This window comes from Mus musculus, chromosome 7, assembly GCF_000001635.26.
Source record: "Mus musculus strain C57BL/6J chromosome 7, GRCm38.p6 C57BL/6J".
Taxonomy (NCBI): Eukaryota; Metazoa; Chordata; class Mammalia; order Rodentia; family Muridae; genus Mus; species Mus musculus.
Window position 1 is genome coordinate 6,059,411 of NC_000073.6, and position 18,637 is coordinate 6,078,047.

The 18,637-nt window shown below is 43.4% G+C and overlaps 1 protein-coding gene across 1 annotated transcript in view; it reads left to right on the forward strand.

Annotated features, from left to right (window-relative positions):
* Nlrp4c (NLR family, pyrin domain containing 4C) overlaps positions 1-18,637 on the forward strand; it is a 59,989-nt gene that overhangs the window by 14,250 nt on the left and 27,102 nt on the right. Inside the window, exons 2-5 of the mRNA NM_031389.2 lie at positions 1,119-1,461; positions 5,969-7,541; positions 13,152-13,310; positions 13,702-13,866. Coding sequence (NP_113566.2) covers positions 1,185-1,461; positions 5,969-7,541; positions 13,152-13,310; positions 13,702-13,866 — 2,174 coding nt within the window. The 5' untranslated portion in view covers positions 1,119-1,184. The remainder of the gene's footprint in view (positions 1-1,118; positions 1,462-5,968; positions 7,542-13,151; positions 13,311-13,701; positions 13,867-18,637) is intronic.

Consider the following 18,637-nt stretch of genomic DNA (forward strand, 5'->3'; position numbering starts at 1 on the left):
CTCAGCAAATCTGGCTAAACCAAGCTGCCTGGCAGGCTTCAGGGTTCCTCCTGGGTCTGCCTTCCCAGTGCTGGGATCGCAGGACTGGGCCATCACACTCTTTTTTTTTTTTTCTTGTTAACATATATTCTATCCCAACCACAGTTTCCCCTAATTCCTCTTCTCCCAGTCCCCCTCGAATACACTTCCCTGTCTCCTAGATCCACTTCTACTTCATTTCCCTTCAAAATAAGAGTAAGCCTCCCAGGGATGTCCGTTAAACACAGCAAAGCAAATATAGTAAGCCTGGGCACAAATTCTCATATCAAAGCTGGATGAGGCAACCCAGTAGGAAGAAAAGGGTTTCAAGTGCAGGCAGACGAGTTAGGGACACCCTCCACTTCTGCTGTTATGGTGGGGGGGGGTCCCAGGAAATCAACAAGCTGCACAATCATAACATCTATGCAGAGGACCTAGTGCAGACCCATGCAGGCTGTGCGATGGTCTCTTTAAGTCTCTATGAGCATCAGTGAGCCCTGCTTAGTTGATTATGTGTGATGTGTTCTCATGGTGTCCTTGACCCCTCTGACTTCAACAGCCCTTCCTCCCCTTCTGTGGGGTTCTCCTGACTTCACCTAGTGTTTGGCTGTGGGTTCCTGCATCTGCTCCTCTCTGTTGCTGGACATTGCCTCTGATGATAATCAAGGTAGGCACTGACGTATGAATATAACAGAAAAATCATTTCATTAACTTCTTTTTTGCCAATTGTGTTTGGTTCCATCTTTGATCTCTGTGCTGAGCAGCCTCTGGTTCCTGGTCATCAACATAGCCCCAGACATGGACTCCCACTCATAGCCTCTAGTTGTACCAGTCATTGATTGGCCACTCTCAAAAGTTCTGTACCATCATTACCCCAGCACATCTTGCAGGCAAGACATATAGTAGTTTGAAGGCTCTGTGGCTGCACACCCTGCTTGTTACATAAATGCTGAGGACACAGCTTATGTTCCTACACTTCTGCAGCAAACACTTTACCAGCCCTACCATTTCCCCAGCCCATTGACCCACTCCCCTACCTCCCGCCTTTTGTTGCATTGTAACAACTTAATAACTCAGTTGCTTGCCTGATTTTCCCACAGATCCCATCAGTTTCTTACTCCTGATATTCATCTCTCTGAAGAGGCATCTCTCTTCCTTAAGACACAATGGCTTCTTTTTTTTCTGATTTTGGCCTTATGTGGTACTTAGAAGAGCTAAACAAGAAAGAATTCATGAAGTTTAAGGAATTCCTCAAACAGGAGATTTTGCAGTTGAGACTGAAACAGATTTCTTGGACCGAAGTGAAGAAGGCATCTCGTGAAGACCTTGCCAACTTACTGTTGAAACATTATGAGGAGAAGAAAGCCTGGGATATGACCTTCAAAATCTTCCAGAAGATGAATAGGAAGGATCTCATGGAGAGGGCAGGAAGAGAGATTGCTGGTGAGTTGGTCAAAGCTGCTTTACAGTGGGTGAGGATCATGCCATAGTTTTGATAACTGTTCTTCATGCCCGTCTACCCTAGGGCCATTGGGTGTCATGGGATATTCTTCCGCTTGAGAAAGGAGGCAGCTTCATGTAGACACATTAGGTCTAGTCTGTGTATCAAATGTATGAGGGTAGCATGACCTAGCCTATTCGGTTAAACTTCTACCCAGGACATTAATAATGTTCCCCTTAATCTAAACTGGAGCCCTAACTCTATAGTGAAATGGAAACACTGAGGATTTACAGCAGCAGCAACAGAAGACACCGGCAATAAATCATATTTTTAGGATCTAGGAAGATGGCTTTGTCAGCTTGCTATGTAAACATGACAATCTGACTTTGGATCTCAGCAACCTCATAAAAACAATGCATGGTAGCAAGTGACCAGTCAGTTTGACAAGTTTTAAGCCAACTTTTAAAAATGTCTCAAAAATTGAGATCGAGGGCCTGGAGAGATGACTCAGTGGTTAAGAACACCTGCTCTTACAGAGGACCTTGGCTCTGTTTCCAGAACTTACCTGGTGCTACAGAACAATCTGTGACTCCAGGGTATCCAGTGCCGCCTTTTATCCTCTGAGAGCACTGCACAGATCTGATGAGCATGCGTGCATGCAAACAAAAGCACCCATTCACCCAAGTTAAAAACAAATCTTTTTAAAAGCAGAGAGTATTTGAAGAGAACACCTGTACCCATCCCCCATTCACCCTCCCACATACATATCACATATGTATTTGAAACAGCTATGTAATACAGTGTGAAACAAGATTTCTCAGTCTTTGTTGTGACTGGTTTTGATATTAACAAGCAAAACCTTATATCAAAAAAAAATCCATGTTTCATGAACACTGTAATCTTAAGAGTCAGACATGTCTTTATCCTGGTATAAGATATTATGGCTGCTTTAAGGCTCCATTCATTTCTTTGTCCTTGAGGTTCCATGATAAGCCTGGATGTAGGTTTTTTTTTTCTTTTTTTTTTCTAAGCCCAGCCTTCTTGGGATTCACTAGTTATCTTAGATCTGCAGCAATATGATATTCTTTACTCTTCAGTCTATTTTGGTTTAAAGATTGTCTCTGTGCTGTTCTTTACATACCACCTTCTTCTGGGATTCTAGTTGTACATATTTAAATCTTCAATTCATAATCAAAATACATAAGAACAGTTAGAAATTATATTATGTACATATGAGAGTAGCTGCATATATGTATGTGCCCCATGTATGGACAGTGCCCTTGAAAGCTAGAAATGGACATCAGATCTTCTGGTACTGGACCTACAGAATGTGGATGATGTCATGTGGATGCTTGGAATTGAACCCAGGTCCTCTTGGTGCTTTTAACCACTCAGCTCTCTTGAACCATGTATGTAGATCTTCATACAATGACTTGTATATAGCTCTTTTTCTTTTCAAAAAGTCTGTACTTTACTCTGACTTTTGTTTCTAACTGTCCTTCGGCCCTTCATTCCCTGTCCAGCTATTCCTTTTATTATTTTATTGGGGGACTCCCCCCTCCATATCCTCCTCACCCTAGCACTTCAAGTCTCTGCAAGGTTAGGTGTTTCCTCTCTCATGGAGGCCAGACAAGGCAGCCCAGCTAGAAGAATATATCCCACAAACAGACAAAGGCTCTTGGAATAGCCCCCACTCCAGTTATTCAGGACCCATGAAGACCAAGCTGCACATGTGCTACATATGTGCAGGAGGCCTAGGTCAACTTCATGTATGCTCTTTGGTTGGTGGTTCAGACTCTGAGAGCCCCAAGAGTCCAGGTTAGTTGACTCTTTTGGTCATCCTGTGGAGTTGCTATTCCCTTTGGGACCCTCAATCCTTCCTCCTAATCTTCTATAAGAGTCCCTGTGTTCCATCCACTGTTTGGCTGTGGATGTCTGTATCTGTCTGAGTTAGCTTCTGGGTGGAACCTCTCAGAGGATATCTTCTGTCTGCAAACATAACAGAGTATCATTAATAGTGTTATGGATTGGTGCTTGCCCATGGGATGTGTCTCAAGTTTGGCCAGTTACTAGTTGGCCGTTCCCCCAGTCTCTGCTCCCTCCCCCATGCCTGCATTACCTGTTGTATTAGTTTTGGTTTTACTGCTGTGATCAGAAACTATGACCAAGACAACTCTTATAGGGATAACATTTAATTGGGGCTGGCTTACAGGCTCAGAAGTTCAGTCCAGTATCGTCAGGGCATGAGTATGGCAGCAACCAAGCAGACAAGGGGCTGGAGGAGCTGAGAGTTCCACCTCTTGTTCCAAAGGCAGCTAGCAGAAGACTCACTTCCAGGCAGCTAGGACAAGAGTATAAGGCCCATACCCATATAGTAACACACCTACTGCAACAAGGCTACACTTCCTAATTGTGCCACTCCCTGGACTAAGCATATACAAACCATCACACCTGTAGACAGGATAAATTTTGGATTAAAAGTTTTGTGGGTGGGTTGGTGTCTCTTGCTCCACTGAGGTTCCTGTGTGGGTATAGGAGGTGGCCTATATTCAGGTTCCATATCCCCAGTGTAGTGAGTCACAACTAAGATCACCCCCATTGATTTTTGGGCATCTTCCTTGTCCCAGGCCATGTCTCATCCTGGAGATGCCCCCCACCTCCTCACCCCCATCAGTTGCAGATTTCCATTCATTTTCATGGCCATATGGCCATCTCTCTTGTCCTTCCCCACACCTGGTCCTGAATCCCCCATTTCCTTCCCATCTCCCTTCCCTCCAGTTCTCTCCCTCCATCTGCCTCTCATGACTATTTTATTCTCCCTTCAAAGTGAAATTCAAGCTTTCTCGCCTCAGGCCTTCCTTCTTGTTTAGCTTCTTTGGTTCTGTGGAGTGTAACATGGTACCTGTATTTTATGGCTGTATTTTATCCACTTTTAAATGAGGACATACGATGATGCCCTTTGGGAACTGGACTGTCTCACTCAACATGATATTCTCAAGATCCATCCATTTGCCTGAATAATTCATGATGTCTTGGTTTTTATATAGCTTTGTTTTTAATAACTGAATAGTGTAGGGCATTGTGTAGGTGTACTACATTTTCTTTATCCATTCTTTAGATGCAGGACAGCTAGGTTGTTTCCTGTTTCTGGCTACTATGAATTCTCTTCCTGTTGCAGAGTTAGAGGTCAGCCTGTTCCCAGACAAGAACCCAAGAAGTCACTGCGCTTAGACATGCTTGAGTCTGAAATTGAGAAAAGGGACAACCCCACTTCAAGTGCCAGCTTCTGAAATAGCATGTGACAGTTTAACAGTATAACATTCATGACACACAAAGAAATGCAACTGTGCTCCAGGGCCAGTGAAAATCTTCTCATATTAAACTAGCATTGTTCTGGGCCCACAGCTTACAAACTTCTAAAAACACACATCATAAGAGGGCTGAAGAAATGACTCAGTGACTGGGAGCATATCCCACTTTTGCAGAAGATCTGAGTGTCTGTCTGTCCGGGACAGTGCCAGGCTGTAGGGATGCACAGAGACACCATTTCAGGGGGTGGGAAAGCCAGAGCTGGCTTGAGGGTCCCAGGCCTGCAACAAGGCCACAGGGTTTTCATACTCTTGGACATCCTGGCGCCACTGGAAGTCTCAAAAGAGCAGAGAATGGAGTCAGGCCAAAGGCTGGGAACAGCATCTAGCCCAGGACAGGGATGCGGGACATATGGGGAGCTCAAGCTTATCCCAGTGGGGTGATTGTCCTTAGCTTGGCAGAGGCAGGGTTGGTGGCAGTTGTGACTTGGAGCACAGAGGTCTCCTATGGGAGAATCAAGTTGTGGCTCTGTAGTCAAATGCCTTCTTCATGGCTCCCCACTGCAGATCTTGATGAAAGAGACAATCCATGGTTCTAATCAGTTTATTGGTTGTCCATGGTGGAAAATGAATGCATAACGTGCCATACCCACTTGTCAGGGTAGACCTGAGATTAAATACCTTTTGCAGGGAGGGATGTCTGGGAAGGAAGGGAAGCTTATTGGCTAAGTCCTCTGGGCCTAGGTACCTCATTAGCATGGAGAACTCTGTTTTGGGCCTACATGACCATAGGACACATTTCTTTTATATAAGAAGTGTGGTCCATGTTCCATGTCAGGAGTCTGCCAGGGGGCAGGGAGTCACCTAACTCTCAGGTGTGTGCCCACTGAGTCTCTGGGCCTCAACCCGCTCTCTTACCAAACTTCCTGGCATGGTTTTACTATCCAACATATGAGCTCAATCCCCAGCACCTATGGGGAGCTGCTCATGGACTGTTGTGAATCCAGCTAGGGGAGGAGGGAGTGGATTTAACACTTCTGACCTCCACAGGAATCCACTAACATACACATAATTAAAAATAAATACTTTTAAAGAATACATTCTGAGAATTAAAATGTCTAGGTCAGACTATGTGGATGAATGTTTAACTTAACGTTGATATGTTGTGGATTTTTTTTTTCCCTTGTGCTCACTGACTCAGGACACTCAAAGTTATATCAAGCTCATTTGAAGAAGAAGCTGACCCATGATTATGCCAGAAAGTTTAACATCAAAGTTCAAGATTTCTCTAAGCAGAAATTTACCCAGGATGACTATGATCGTTTTGAGAACTTTCTTATATCAAAGGTGACTGCAAAGAAACCACACATGGTGTTCCTGCAAGGAGCAGCGGGAATTGGCAAGTCATTGATGTTGACAAAATTAATGCTTGCCTGGTCAGAAGGCATGGTGTTTCAGAACAAATTCTCCTATATCTTCTACTTCTGCTGTCAAGATGTGAAGAAGATGAAGAGAGCAAGCCTGGCAGAATTGATCTCCAAAGAGTGGCCCAAAACCTCAGCTCCCATAGAGGATATCCTATCCCAACCGGAGAAACTCTTATTTGTCATCGACAACTTGGAAGTGATGGAATGTGATATGTCTGAACGGGAGTCGGAGCTGTGTGATACCTGCACGGAGAAGCAGCCAGTGCGTATCCTGCTGAGCAGTTTGCTCAGGAGGAAGATGCTCCCCAAATCCTCTTTCCTCATCTCTGCTACCCCAGAGACTTTTGAGAAAATGGAGGGCAGGGTTGAGTGCACAAATGTGAAAATAGTAACAGGATTCAATGAGAGCAATATTAAGATGTATTTCCGCAGCTTGTTCCAAGATAAGACCAAAACACAGGAAATCTTCAGTTTGGTGAAAGAAAACCAGCAGCTGTTCACTGTATGTCAGGTCCCTGTGCTCTGCTGGATGGTGGCCACTTGTCTAAAAAAAGAGATAGAGAAGGGAAGAGACCTGGTCTCTGTCTGCCGACGTACCACTTCCCTGTATACCACTCACATCTTCAATTTGTTCATTCCCCAAAGTGCCCAATATCCAAGTAAGGAAAGCCAAGCTCAGCTTCAGAGCTTGTGTTCTCTGGCCGCTGAGGGTATGTGGACTGACACATTTGTGTTTGGTGAGGAGGCTCTCAGAAGAAATGGGATCATGGACTCCGACATCCCCACACTGCTGGACGTAAGGATCCTTGAGAAGAGCAAGAAATCTGAAAAATCTTACATTTTCCTCCACCCGTCTATCCAGGAGGTCTGTGCAGCCATCTTTTATCTGCTAAAGAGCCACATGGACCACCCTAGCCAGGATGTTAAAAGTATAGAGGCACTCATATTTACATTTCTAAAGAAAGTCAAAGTACAGTGGATTTTTTTTGGCTCTTTCATCTTTGGCCTTTTACATGAATCAGAACAAAAAAAGCTAGAGGCATTTTTTGGCCACCAGTTGTCCCAGGAAATAAAACGTCAGTTGTATCAGTGCCTGGAAACCATAAGTGGCAACGAAGAGCTTCAAGAACAGGTAGATGGCATGAAGCTGTTTTACTGTCTGTTTGAGATGGACGATGAAGCCTTCTTAGCACAAGCAATGAACTGTATGGAACAGATTAACTTTGTGGCTAAGGATTATTCTGATGTTATTGTTGCTGCCCACTGCTTACAACACTGTTCTACACTGAAGAAACTATCCTTGTCAACCCAGAATGTCCTGAGTGAAGGTCAAGAACACAGCTATACGTGAGTCCATTCACTTATCTTTCCTTTCTGTCCCCTTTTCAGAATCTGTCCTTGTGTATTGGTGATTTATACAGGCAGATTCAAAACTCACCCATCCTAACTAATAGCGAGTGGTGGGTCTACAAACCACTTACACACAAACAACAAAAACAAACTCAACAGCTTGTGTGTGTGTATGTGTGTGTGCATGTACATAAACATGTACATATAAAATGATTTTTAAAAAAAAGGTTGAGAGTTGAGAGTGCACCACAAGGACAGGAGAGGGAAAGTAATGTGATTCTATTTCAATTAAACATTTTTAAAAATAAATTTAAAAACAAATTAGAGCTTTTAAGGAGGAAAAGCAACAAATTCACCCTTTTGGTCAATAGCTTCCAATTATTTTATGATTCATTTTTTTTGTTTGTTTGTTTCTTTGTTTTTTGAGACAGGGTTTCTCTGTGTAGCCCTGGCTGACCTGGAACTCACTTTGTAGACCAGGCTGGCCTTGACCTCAGAAATCCTCTTGCCTCTGCCTCCCAAGTGCTGGGATTAAAGGCGTGCGCCACCAGCGCCTGGCTTAAGATTCATTTTTATTTTATGTGTATGTGGCTGTATGTTCATATGCACACAAGTGGAAATGGCCTCAGTGCCATCCGATCCCCTGGAACTATAGCTAGCTGCTAGATGTGGGTTCTGGGATCCAAATTCTTATTCTCTGAAAAAACGATGAACGCTCTTAATACTGAACTGTCTCCAGTCCAACAGGCTCCATCTTGAGCCCTGGATTGACTCTTTGAAAAATATACTATTTGATCTTATTAATATTTATTTTTTCGTAATTGTTTTGAGACAGGATCTCACTATGTAGCTGTGGCAAGTCTGGAACTCTGATATCCACCTGCCTGTCTGCAGAGTCCTGGAATTAAAGGCATGTGCCTCCATGCCTGAGTATGTTTCTTAATTATTAGTGGTGCATATATATGGAGTAGCAGTATCACACCAGTCCATATGTACAGGGGCCCAGGAAGTAGTTCAGTTCGCAGAGTATTGCCTGCTATACTGCACATGTCCAGGATTTGTTCCCCAGCATCATATAAGACTGAGTATAATGGTGCATGTCTATAATCCAAGTTCTCAGGTAATGGAGCCAGGTCAGAAACTCAGGGTCATCATTTCTTATATATAGCAAGTGCAGGACAGGCCTACAATACATAACATAGTGTACGTAGAGAGTATAAAATACTAATTAAACTGAGCCAGGGAAGGGGGTGGTCCCATGCTTGTTACCGCAGCACTCAGGGAACTGAGGCAAGAAGTTCTCTGAGCATGTTAAACTAGTCTGGGCTACATACAAAGTGGGTTCCAGGTACATCTGGTCTAAAGAGTGAGATTCTGTCTCCAAAAACAAAACCCACAAGCAAACAAACAACAAAAAATACATGTGTATAGTTTATGATCTCTTGACACATTTTTTCCATCCTGAGAATAGAATCCATGTCATCATATATACTAGGCTAGCACTTTAGCAGGAATTGTAGTCTCAGTTCATTTTTTGAGACATGGTTTAGCCTTCCATTCATTCTGTAATCAAAGCTGGCCTTGAACTTGTGATCTTTCTACAGCAATAGAATACACTAAGTTGACTGTTTTAGGAGCCCTGGAATTTATCCTTAAGACTTTCCTTTTCTTAGTTATAGTGGTCTTGTTATCAGAGCAGCAATGATATTAACCCACCATACTGTGAGCATGGAGTGGGATGGTCTATGTCTTGTGTGTATTTCTGCCCTAATGAGATAATGAGCATCCCACTCAGACTCTCTTTCTCAGCCTCCTAACTGCAAACTTCCCTGTAAACATTTAAGTGTTGTGGGGAATATGGGGGATGGCTCAGTTGCTGAGAACTTCAGTTTCATCCCCTGGATCCACATTTATTTTAAAAAGGCTATGCCTAGCAGCATGTACCTATAATCCCAGCACTAAAGAGGCAGGGTCATGGCTTCCATATGCAGGCACATACATGCACACACATGCACGTGTGCATGTATTCACAAACATCTACACACAAAAACATGTACTAAATTGACTCATTTCATACTCAGAAACATGTAAGGTGAGTTGTCAAGATGGCTCAGTGGATAAAAGGTGCCTCACCTCTGATGACCTAAGTTCTATTCCTTAGACCACAGAGTAGGAAAACTGATTCCTGCAAGTTGTCCGTTGACCTGCACACAGGTGATATGGCACGCAAGCACAGTAAGAAATGTGACAAGGCAAATTTGATTATCCTGCTAGACTCGAGGAAAGTAGGCAGAGAGGTCACATATATTATCCGAGATACATGCTGAGTAAGTAGTGGCATCCGAAGCTTGAGCCGGGAGAGCCTTGCTCAGGTTTGGCTCGGGGACTCTGGAACCCTGCCTCGAGTCTCATTCTAAAACTACCACGGTTAACTATAAGGCAGGATTTCTCAAGTTCAACGCTGCCAAGTGCTCTGCATTTGTTGCCTATCCCCTGGACAGCTCTCTGCCTGACCTTACCTGTTCTGGGGGGTTTTGGGTGAGTTGGCACAGAGTCACTGACACAGACTCTGGAAGCAGGTGAGAAATGCTGCAGCAAGCTCATCTGAGCACTGCTGCAAGCTCCTTTAATACCCTCCACCCAAGCCCCCATTGGTCCCAAGTATCTGTTCTAAACAGCAGTTCCTGTCTGGCTGGCACTGCTTGCACCAGCAATCCTTGCTCTCTCAGGCAGTCCTCAATTTGATCCTCCTGCAGGAGATGCTTTTGCAGCTGCATGGCCCCTGGTGTTGATAGTTCCCTGCAGTTCCTGCTATATATCCACCCTCTTGTTTTTAGATTTTGACAGCCTAGTGGGAGCTAGGGTACCATTGCCTCGACATTGTTGACCCCACCTCAGAGGATTCCCAGGATACTGGACTGTACCTGTCTCAGGTTGTCCTGTCTTCCAGGATCTTACCTGTTATTGACTACCAGCCCTCAAAGGAATATCACTCAGGAGGCATGTCATACAAGGGGGAGATGAGGAAAAGCCTACATGGTGGTCTCACGGATCTCTGCCATCCGTGCTTTGATCACTTCCTTATCAGGATTTTTGAGAGCCATCAGCACCTGCAGGGTTGCCTTATTTATGGAATGTTACCTGGAGATAAGCTGTGAGAGACACTTAAATAAAATAATTATTAGTATGACAATTCCTCCCATCATAACAGAAGTGGCTATCCACAAGGGGTCAAACAGCCTCTTAATATTGTCCCATTAAAGAGACAGCCACCCTTTAGGAGAGTAAAGGGGCATAAATCAAGACAATTAGAGGGACCACACAAATTCCAATTGCTCACAATGGGGTCATATTGGAATCTAATGGGATCCCTGTTAAACATAGGGAGTAATATTGGAAGCATTATGCAAGGTAAACCTCCACATGCCAAGTGTGAGGTTAGATGACAATATCGGGTAGTCCCCAGCAAATTTTATACCTAGTGCAGTCTGGCAGTGCTCCCAAGGGATTGGAAGTCCCATGAAAGTGGCCGTTTGAGAGACCCTTGGACAGTGAGGCAGGGGTGGACGTGATATGTTTGGGGGATCCTTTGGGGATTTGTAATCAGTAAGGGGAACGTGAAGTTTTATGCCTAACATGGTGTCATGGGTTAGATCACCATGAAAGTCCCCCAAGGTCATATTGTATAGTTGGATACAAGAGCTGACAGAGGAGACATTGGTAATAAAGCAGAGAATTTCCTCCGTGGGCCAAGTGCCTTCTAATTGTTGTGTAGTAGTGACTTAAGTCCATGAAGGACAAACCCAAATTCACATTGGAAGAGAAAAGAACAGGGTAGGCTGGGGAGTTAACTGCCATAGGCAAAAGAATGAAGGGCAGGGCACCAAAACCAAAAGCCCATCGGCCCTCCTAGGCTGAAGAAAACTAATAAACACAGTATGCACATTATATCTCCATATCCTGGTCATCTTCTGGCTCCTTCATTGCCCCCACTCCATAGCCAGGCCAACATTACTTGAGGGTACCCATATTGGCACAGTTGCGTCCTGGGGGAAAACACAAGCATAACCTTGCCCCCTTGTCAGAAGTGGAGTGGACAGTTGCCATTGACAGGTTATTGGGTCCCTCCATCTAACTAATGGGAGGGGAGCATCCCTCAGCAAAAATGCCCAATGTTTGTAAGCAAGCAGGACTCAGCCCTTTCTCATCTAAGGAGAGAAAGTTCACATGGAACAGGAACTCCACCAAGGCTAGGCGCGGATCTCTTTTGGATTCTGGGCAGGTAGCCCTAGCAAATGTTCCCTTCGAAGAACGATTTGCCCTTTCTGTGATTGCCTGGCCTTGAGGATTACAGGGTATCCCAAAGGAGTGACTGATCCTCCATGAGGATAGGAAGGCGCTGAGCTGCTGAGATGAGTAAGCAGGTCATTGTCAGTCTTGAGTGCCCAAGGTGCTCCCATTACCAGCATTGTTGATTTCATGGCCTTAATAACATGAGAGGCCTTTTCACCTGCCATGGCCACAACATCTACAAAGGCTGAGCAAGTATCTACCACAATATGTACATACCTAAGATTACCAAAGGCTGGGTAATGAGTGACACCCATTTGCCAGGTTGCACTGGGGAGTAGATCTCTAGGATTAAGTCCTGATCTGCCAAGGGGACCCAGTGGTGTAAGAGGTGCGCAAGTTGCACAGAACCTTGCAAGAAGTTTACATTGGGACATAGACAATTCCATAAGCAAGGGCTTATGTAAATTCTGAGGAGAAAGGTGAAATTGCTGGTGTAACATTCTGGCTTGTTCTAGCAATTCCATGTCTACAGCCATAATCAGGGCATCAGTCCTCTCATTTTCTTCTAGTGATGTGCCAGGAAGTTTAAAATGTGATCTTATGTGTGAGATGAACCAGGAATGTGCCCTACTCTCAAGAGCCTTCGGGACAGATTGCCTGCAGACACGTATAGGGTTGTGTTGGTCAACTCTATGTCACCACTGTGTTTGTGTGCAGTCTCCTCCTCTCTATATTATTCCTTAAAGTTAGATGCATTATCTTACCCTGTTGTGGGAGTGGGGAGTATAGGTGATAGCCCCAAACAAGCCTGGTCCCCAGTGTGTAGGATTCTCAGAATTCTCTGGCCATTTCCCAATAGACATTAACTGCATCTCTACCCTCAAGCTATAACATCAGAATCCCACAGACCTTGCCACATGTCTGGCTGAGAACTGCAAACATGAAATGACCTTAGCTGGCTACCCTTAACCTGTTAGGGAATCAGTTTGCCACATGTATGTGCTGTGAATGGCTTGACTTAACTTCTTATAAATAAGTAGAACCAAAAGTGCTGGCAGGTTTTATCATTTGTTTATTTTATGTGTACAAATGTTTTGCCTACGTGTGTGCATACAGCACCCATGGTAGCCAGAGAGTGTGTCAGATAACCCTGGCATTGGAGTTAGGATAGTTGTAAGCCACCATGTTGGTGCTAGAATCTGAACTTGGGTCTTCTGTGAGAACAAGAAATGCTCTTAACCACTGAGCCATCTCCCTAGTGCCTTGAATTAACTTTTCTAACAGTGGAATGTATTTCTTTGTCCTCTGTTACAGGGAAAAGCTACTCATGTGTTGGCATCATATGTGCTCTGTGCTCATAAGCAGTAAGGACATCTACATACTCCAAGTGAAAAACACTAATCTCAATGAAACAGCCTCTTTGGTGTTATATAGTCATCTGATGTACCCCAGCTGCACCCTTAAAGCACTTGTGTAAGTTACAGTTCAACTTTGATGTGGTCATATCATGGAAGTAATGGACTTTCCTTCCCACCATCTCTCAGCTAACTGCATAAATGAAGGCTTATACAATTCAAAGTAGAATCTCACTGGCTTGGTACCACTAACGTGTGTGGCTGACCATTCTTCATTGAGGGATGTCCCATGAATTTTACAATGATGAAAGTGTATGCAGGGCTTCTTCATGTGACAGCCAACCTTGCCTACAAACTTATCTCAGAATTCCACATAGAAGAGAAAAATAACCTAGTGAGCTGTGTCACTGGGTTACAAAATTAGAGTTATGCTGTCATTATGATATATAGGATCTTGCCAAAGATAAGAGCTTAGTGGAAACTGATGGATCCCTCTCTTTGTTCTACAGGGTAAATAATGTGACCTTCCTATGTGATAACCGCCTGTTCTTTGAGTTGATTCAGAACCAGTGTTTGCAGCACTTGGACCTCAACCTCACATTCCTGTCCCATGGTGATGTGAAACTGTTGTGTGATGTCTTGAGCCAGGAAGAGTGCAACATAGAAAAGCTGATGTAAGTTTGTGTGTTCTCCTAGCTCATTGACTCCCCTTAAAAGAGGCATCGTAGTTTTGATCCACTTGCTGTGACAAAATGCCCTGACCTAAGCAATGATAGAGAAGAAGAAAAAAAGGTTACTGGATTTCAGCTTATAAGCCATTGCTGTGGGAAGCCAGGGTAGCAAAAATCTGGAAGCATAGTCACATCTCATGCACAATCAAGAGTGGATTAATACACACATGCTAGTGATCAACTGACTCCCTCCACTCCTATGCAGGCCAGGATCCTGCTTCCTGAGGAATGGTCCACCCACAGTGGATGGGTTTTACCACCTCAGTTAACTTCATCAAGAAATCACCCATAAACATGGCCACAGGTCTTCCCCATTTGGAGAACCCTTCATTGAGACTCCCTTTCTAGGTGATTTTAGATTGTGTCACATTGACATTAAAACCATCACAGGACTACAGTTTTTAACTTGTGCACTTATGTCCTATTTTTCTGTTATTCATGTGTAGACTTCCTCACTTTAAGAACTGATCACCACTGGTCAATGAGATGGATCAGTGGATTAAGGCACTTGTTACCAACCCTACAACCTGAGTTCTATCCCAGGACCCACATGGAAAGAGGAAAGGAAAGAACCAACTTCTACAAGTTGTTTTCTTTTGTTTGACATTCTCTCACATACCCCCTTTTGCATGCTGTAGCATGTGTGCTTGGGCATACACACACATGCAAATAAATACATTAATGTAATTTATAATAATGTAAAACAGTGGGTTGTTGGGAGCTATTGTTGCTCTTCCAGAGACCAGAGTTCAACCCTTGGCACCCATGTGGTGTTTCACTACCGTCTGTAACTCTAATTCCACAGGATCTTATACCTTTTAACATCTGCAGGCAGCTGGTACATGGACACATGCAGGCAAAACACTCACATGTGAAGTTTAAAAATGAGTAATTTTTTTAAAAATCGAGCTGATTGTGGAATGTGAGAGTTAATTTCTACATGGATGTATGCACTTTGGAAAGCATTGCTTCTGTTCAGATTACACAGCTTCTGACACCATAGAACTCAGTGCTCTTCTGATAAGCACGTGTTCTGTCTATGCTGAGCACGTGTTCTATCTATGCTGAGCACGTGTTCTATCTATGCTGAGCACATGTTTTATCTATGCTGAGCTTGTGTTCTATCTATGCTGAGCACGTGTTCTGTCTATGCTGAGCATGTGTTCTATCTATGCTGAGCACGTGTTCTATCTATGCTGAGCATGTGTTCTATCTATGCTGAGCACGTGTTCTATCTATGCTGAGCATGTGTTCTGTCTATGCTGAGCACGTGTTCTGTCTATGCTGAGCATGTGTTCTATCTATGCTGAGCACGTGTTCTATCTATGCTGAGCACGTGTTCTATCTATGCTGAGCTTGTGTTCTATCTATGCTGAGCATGTGTTCTATCTATGCTGAGCTTGTGTTCTATCTATGCTGAGCACGTGTTCTATCTATGCTGAGCTTGTGTTCTATCTATGCTGAGCACGTGTTCTGTCTATGCTGAGCATGTGTTCTATCTATGCTGAGCACGTGTTCTATCTATGCTGAGCATGTGTTCTATCTATGCTGAGCACGTGTTCTATCTATGCTGAGCATGTGTTCTATCTATGCTGAGCACGTGTTCTGTCTATGCTGAGCATGTGTTCTATCTATGCTGAGCTTGTGTTCTATCTATGCTGAGCATGTGTTCTATCTATGTTGAGCTTGTGTTCTATCTATGCTGAGCACGTGTTCTATCTATGCTGAGCTTGTGTTCTATCTATGCTGAGCTTGTGTTCTATCTATGCTGAGCTTGTGTTCTATCTATGCTGAGCATGTGTTCTATCTATGCTGAGCTTGTGTTCTTTTTTTTTTTCTTCTTTCCATTTTTTATTAGGTATTTAGCTCATTTACATTTCCAATGCTATACCAAAAGTCCCCCATACCCACCCACCCCCACTCCCCTACCCGCCCACTCCCCCTTTTTGGCCCTGGCGTTCCCCTGTTCTGGGGCATATAAAGTTTGTGTGTCCAATGAGCCTCTCTTTCCAGTGATGGCCGACTAGGCCATCTTTTGATACATATGCGGCTAGAGTCAAGAGCTCCGGGGTACTGGTTAGTTCATAATGTTGATCCACCTATAGGGTTGCAGATCCCTTTAGCTCCTTGGGTACTTTCTCTAGCTCCTCCCATTGGGAGCCCTGTGATCCATCCATTAGCTGACTGTGAACATCCACTTCTATGTTTGCTAGGCCCCGGCATAGTCTCACAAGAGACAGCTACATCTGGGTCCTTTCGATAAAATCTTGCTAGTGTATGCAATGGTGTCATCGTTTGGATGCTGATTATGGGGTGGATCCCTGGATAAGGCAGTCTCTACATGGTCCATCCTTTCATCTCAGCTCCAAACTTTGTCTCTGTAACTCCTTCCAAGGGTGTTTTGTTCCCACTTCTAAGGAGGGGCATAGTGTCCACACTTCAGTCTTCATTTTTCTTGAGTTTCATGTGTTTAGGAAATTGTATCTTATATCTTGGGTATCCTAGGTTTTGGGCTAATATCCACTTATCAGTGAGTACATATTGTGTGAGTTCCTTTGTGAATGTGTTACCTCACTCAGGATGATGCCCTCCAGGTCCATCCATTTGGCTAGGAATTTCATAAATTCATTCTTTTTAATAGCTGAGTAGTACTCCATTGTGTAGATGTACCACATTTTCTGTATCCATTCCTCTGTTGAGGGGCATCTGGGTTCTTTCCGGCTTCTGGCTATTATAAATAAGGCTGCTATGAACATAGTGGAGCATGTGTCCTTCTTACCAGTTGGGGCATCTTCTGGATATATGCCCAGGAGAGGTATTGCTGGATCCTCCGGTAGTACTATGTCCAATTTTCTGAGGAACCGCCAGACAGATTTCCAGAGTGGTTGTACAAGCCTGCAATCCCACCAACAATGGAGGAGTGTTCCTCTTTCTCCACATCCTCGCCAGCATCTGCTGTCACCTGAATTTTTGATCTTAGACATTCTGACTGGTGTGAGGTGGAATCTCAGGGTTGTTTTGATTTGCATTTCCCTGATGATTAAGGATGTTGAGCATTTTTTCAGGTGCTTCTCTGCCATTCGGTATGACTCAGGTGAGAATTCTTTGTTCAGTTCTGAGCCCCATTTTTTAATGGGGTTATTTGATTTTCTGAATTCCACCTTCTTGAGTTCTTTATATATGTTGGATATTAGTCCCCTATCTGATTTAGGATAGATAAAGATCCTTTCCCAATCTGTTGGTGGTCTCTTTGTCTTATTGACGGTGTCTTTTGCCTTGCAGAAACTTTGGAGTTTCATTAGGTCCCATTTGTCAATTCTCGATCTTACAGCACAAGCCATTGCTGTTCTGTTCAGGAATTTTTCCCCTGTGCCCATATCTTCAAGGCTTTTCCCCACTTTCTCCTCTATAAGTTTCAGTGTCTCTGGTTTTATGTGAAGTTCCTTGATCCACTTAGATTTGACCTTAGTACAAGGAGATAAGTATGGATCGATTCGCATTCTTCTACATGATAACAACCAGTTGTGCCAGCACCAATTGTTGAAAATGCTGTCTTTCTTCCACTGGATGGTTTTAGCTCCCTTGTCGAAGATCAAGTGACCATAGGTGTGTGGGTTCATTTCTGGGTCTTCAATTCTATTCCATTGGTCTACTTGTCTGTCTCTATACCAGTACCATGCAGTTTTTACCACAATTGCTCTGTAGTAAAGCTTTAGGTCAGGCATGGTAATTCCACCAGAGGTTCTTTTATCCTTGAGAAGAGTTTTTGCTATCCTAGGTTTTTTGTTATTCCAGATGAATTTGCAAATTGCTCCTTCTAATTCGTTGAAGAATTGAGTTGGAATTTTGATGGGGATTGCATTGGATCTGTAGATTGCTTTTGGCAAGATAGCCATTTTTACAATGTTGATCCTGCCAATCCATGAGCATGGGAGATCTTTCCATCTTCTGAGATCTTCTTTAATTTCTTTCTTCAGAGACTTGAAGTTTTTATCATACAGATCTTTCACTTCCTTAGTTAGAGTCACACCGAGATATTTTATATTATTTGTGACTATTGAGAAGGGTGTTGTTTCCCTAATTTCTTTCTCAGCCTGTTTATTCTTTGTGTAGAGAAAGGCCATTGACTTGTTTGAGTTAATTTTATATCCAGCTACTTCACCGAAGCTGTTTATCAGGTTTAGGAGTTCTCTGGTGGAATTTTTAGGGTCACTTATATATACTATCATATCATCTGCAAAAAGTGATATTTTGACTTCCTCCTTTCCAATTTGTATCCCATTGATCTCCTTTTGTTGTCGAATTGCTCTGGCTAATACTTCAAGTACTATGTTGAAAAGGTAGGGAGAAAGTGGGCAGCCCTGTCTAGTCCCTGATTTTAGTGGGATTGCTTCCAGCTTCTCTCCATTTACTTTGATGTTGGCTACTGGTTTGCTGTAGATTGCTTTTATCATGTTTAGGTATGGGCCTTGAATTCCTGATCTTTCCAGAACTTTTATCATGAATGGGTGTTGGATCTTGTCAAATGCTTTTTCTGCATCTAACGAGATGATCATGTGGTTTTTGTCTTTGAGTTTGTTTATATAGTGGATTACATTGATGGATTTTCGTATATTAAACCATCCCTGCATCCCTGGAATAAAACCTACTTGGTCAGGATGGATGATTGCTTTAATGTGTTCTTGGATTCGGTTAGCGAGAATTTTATTGAGGA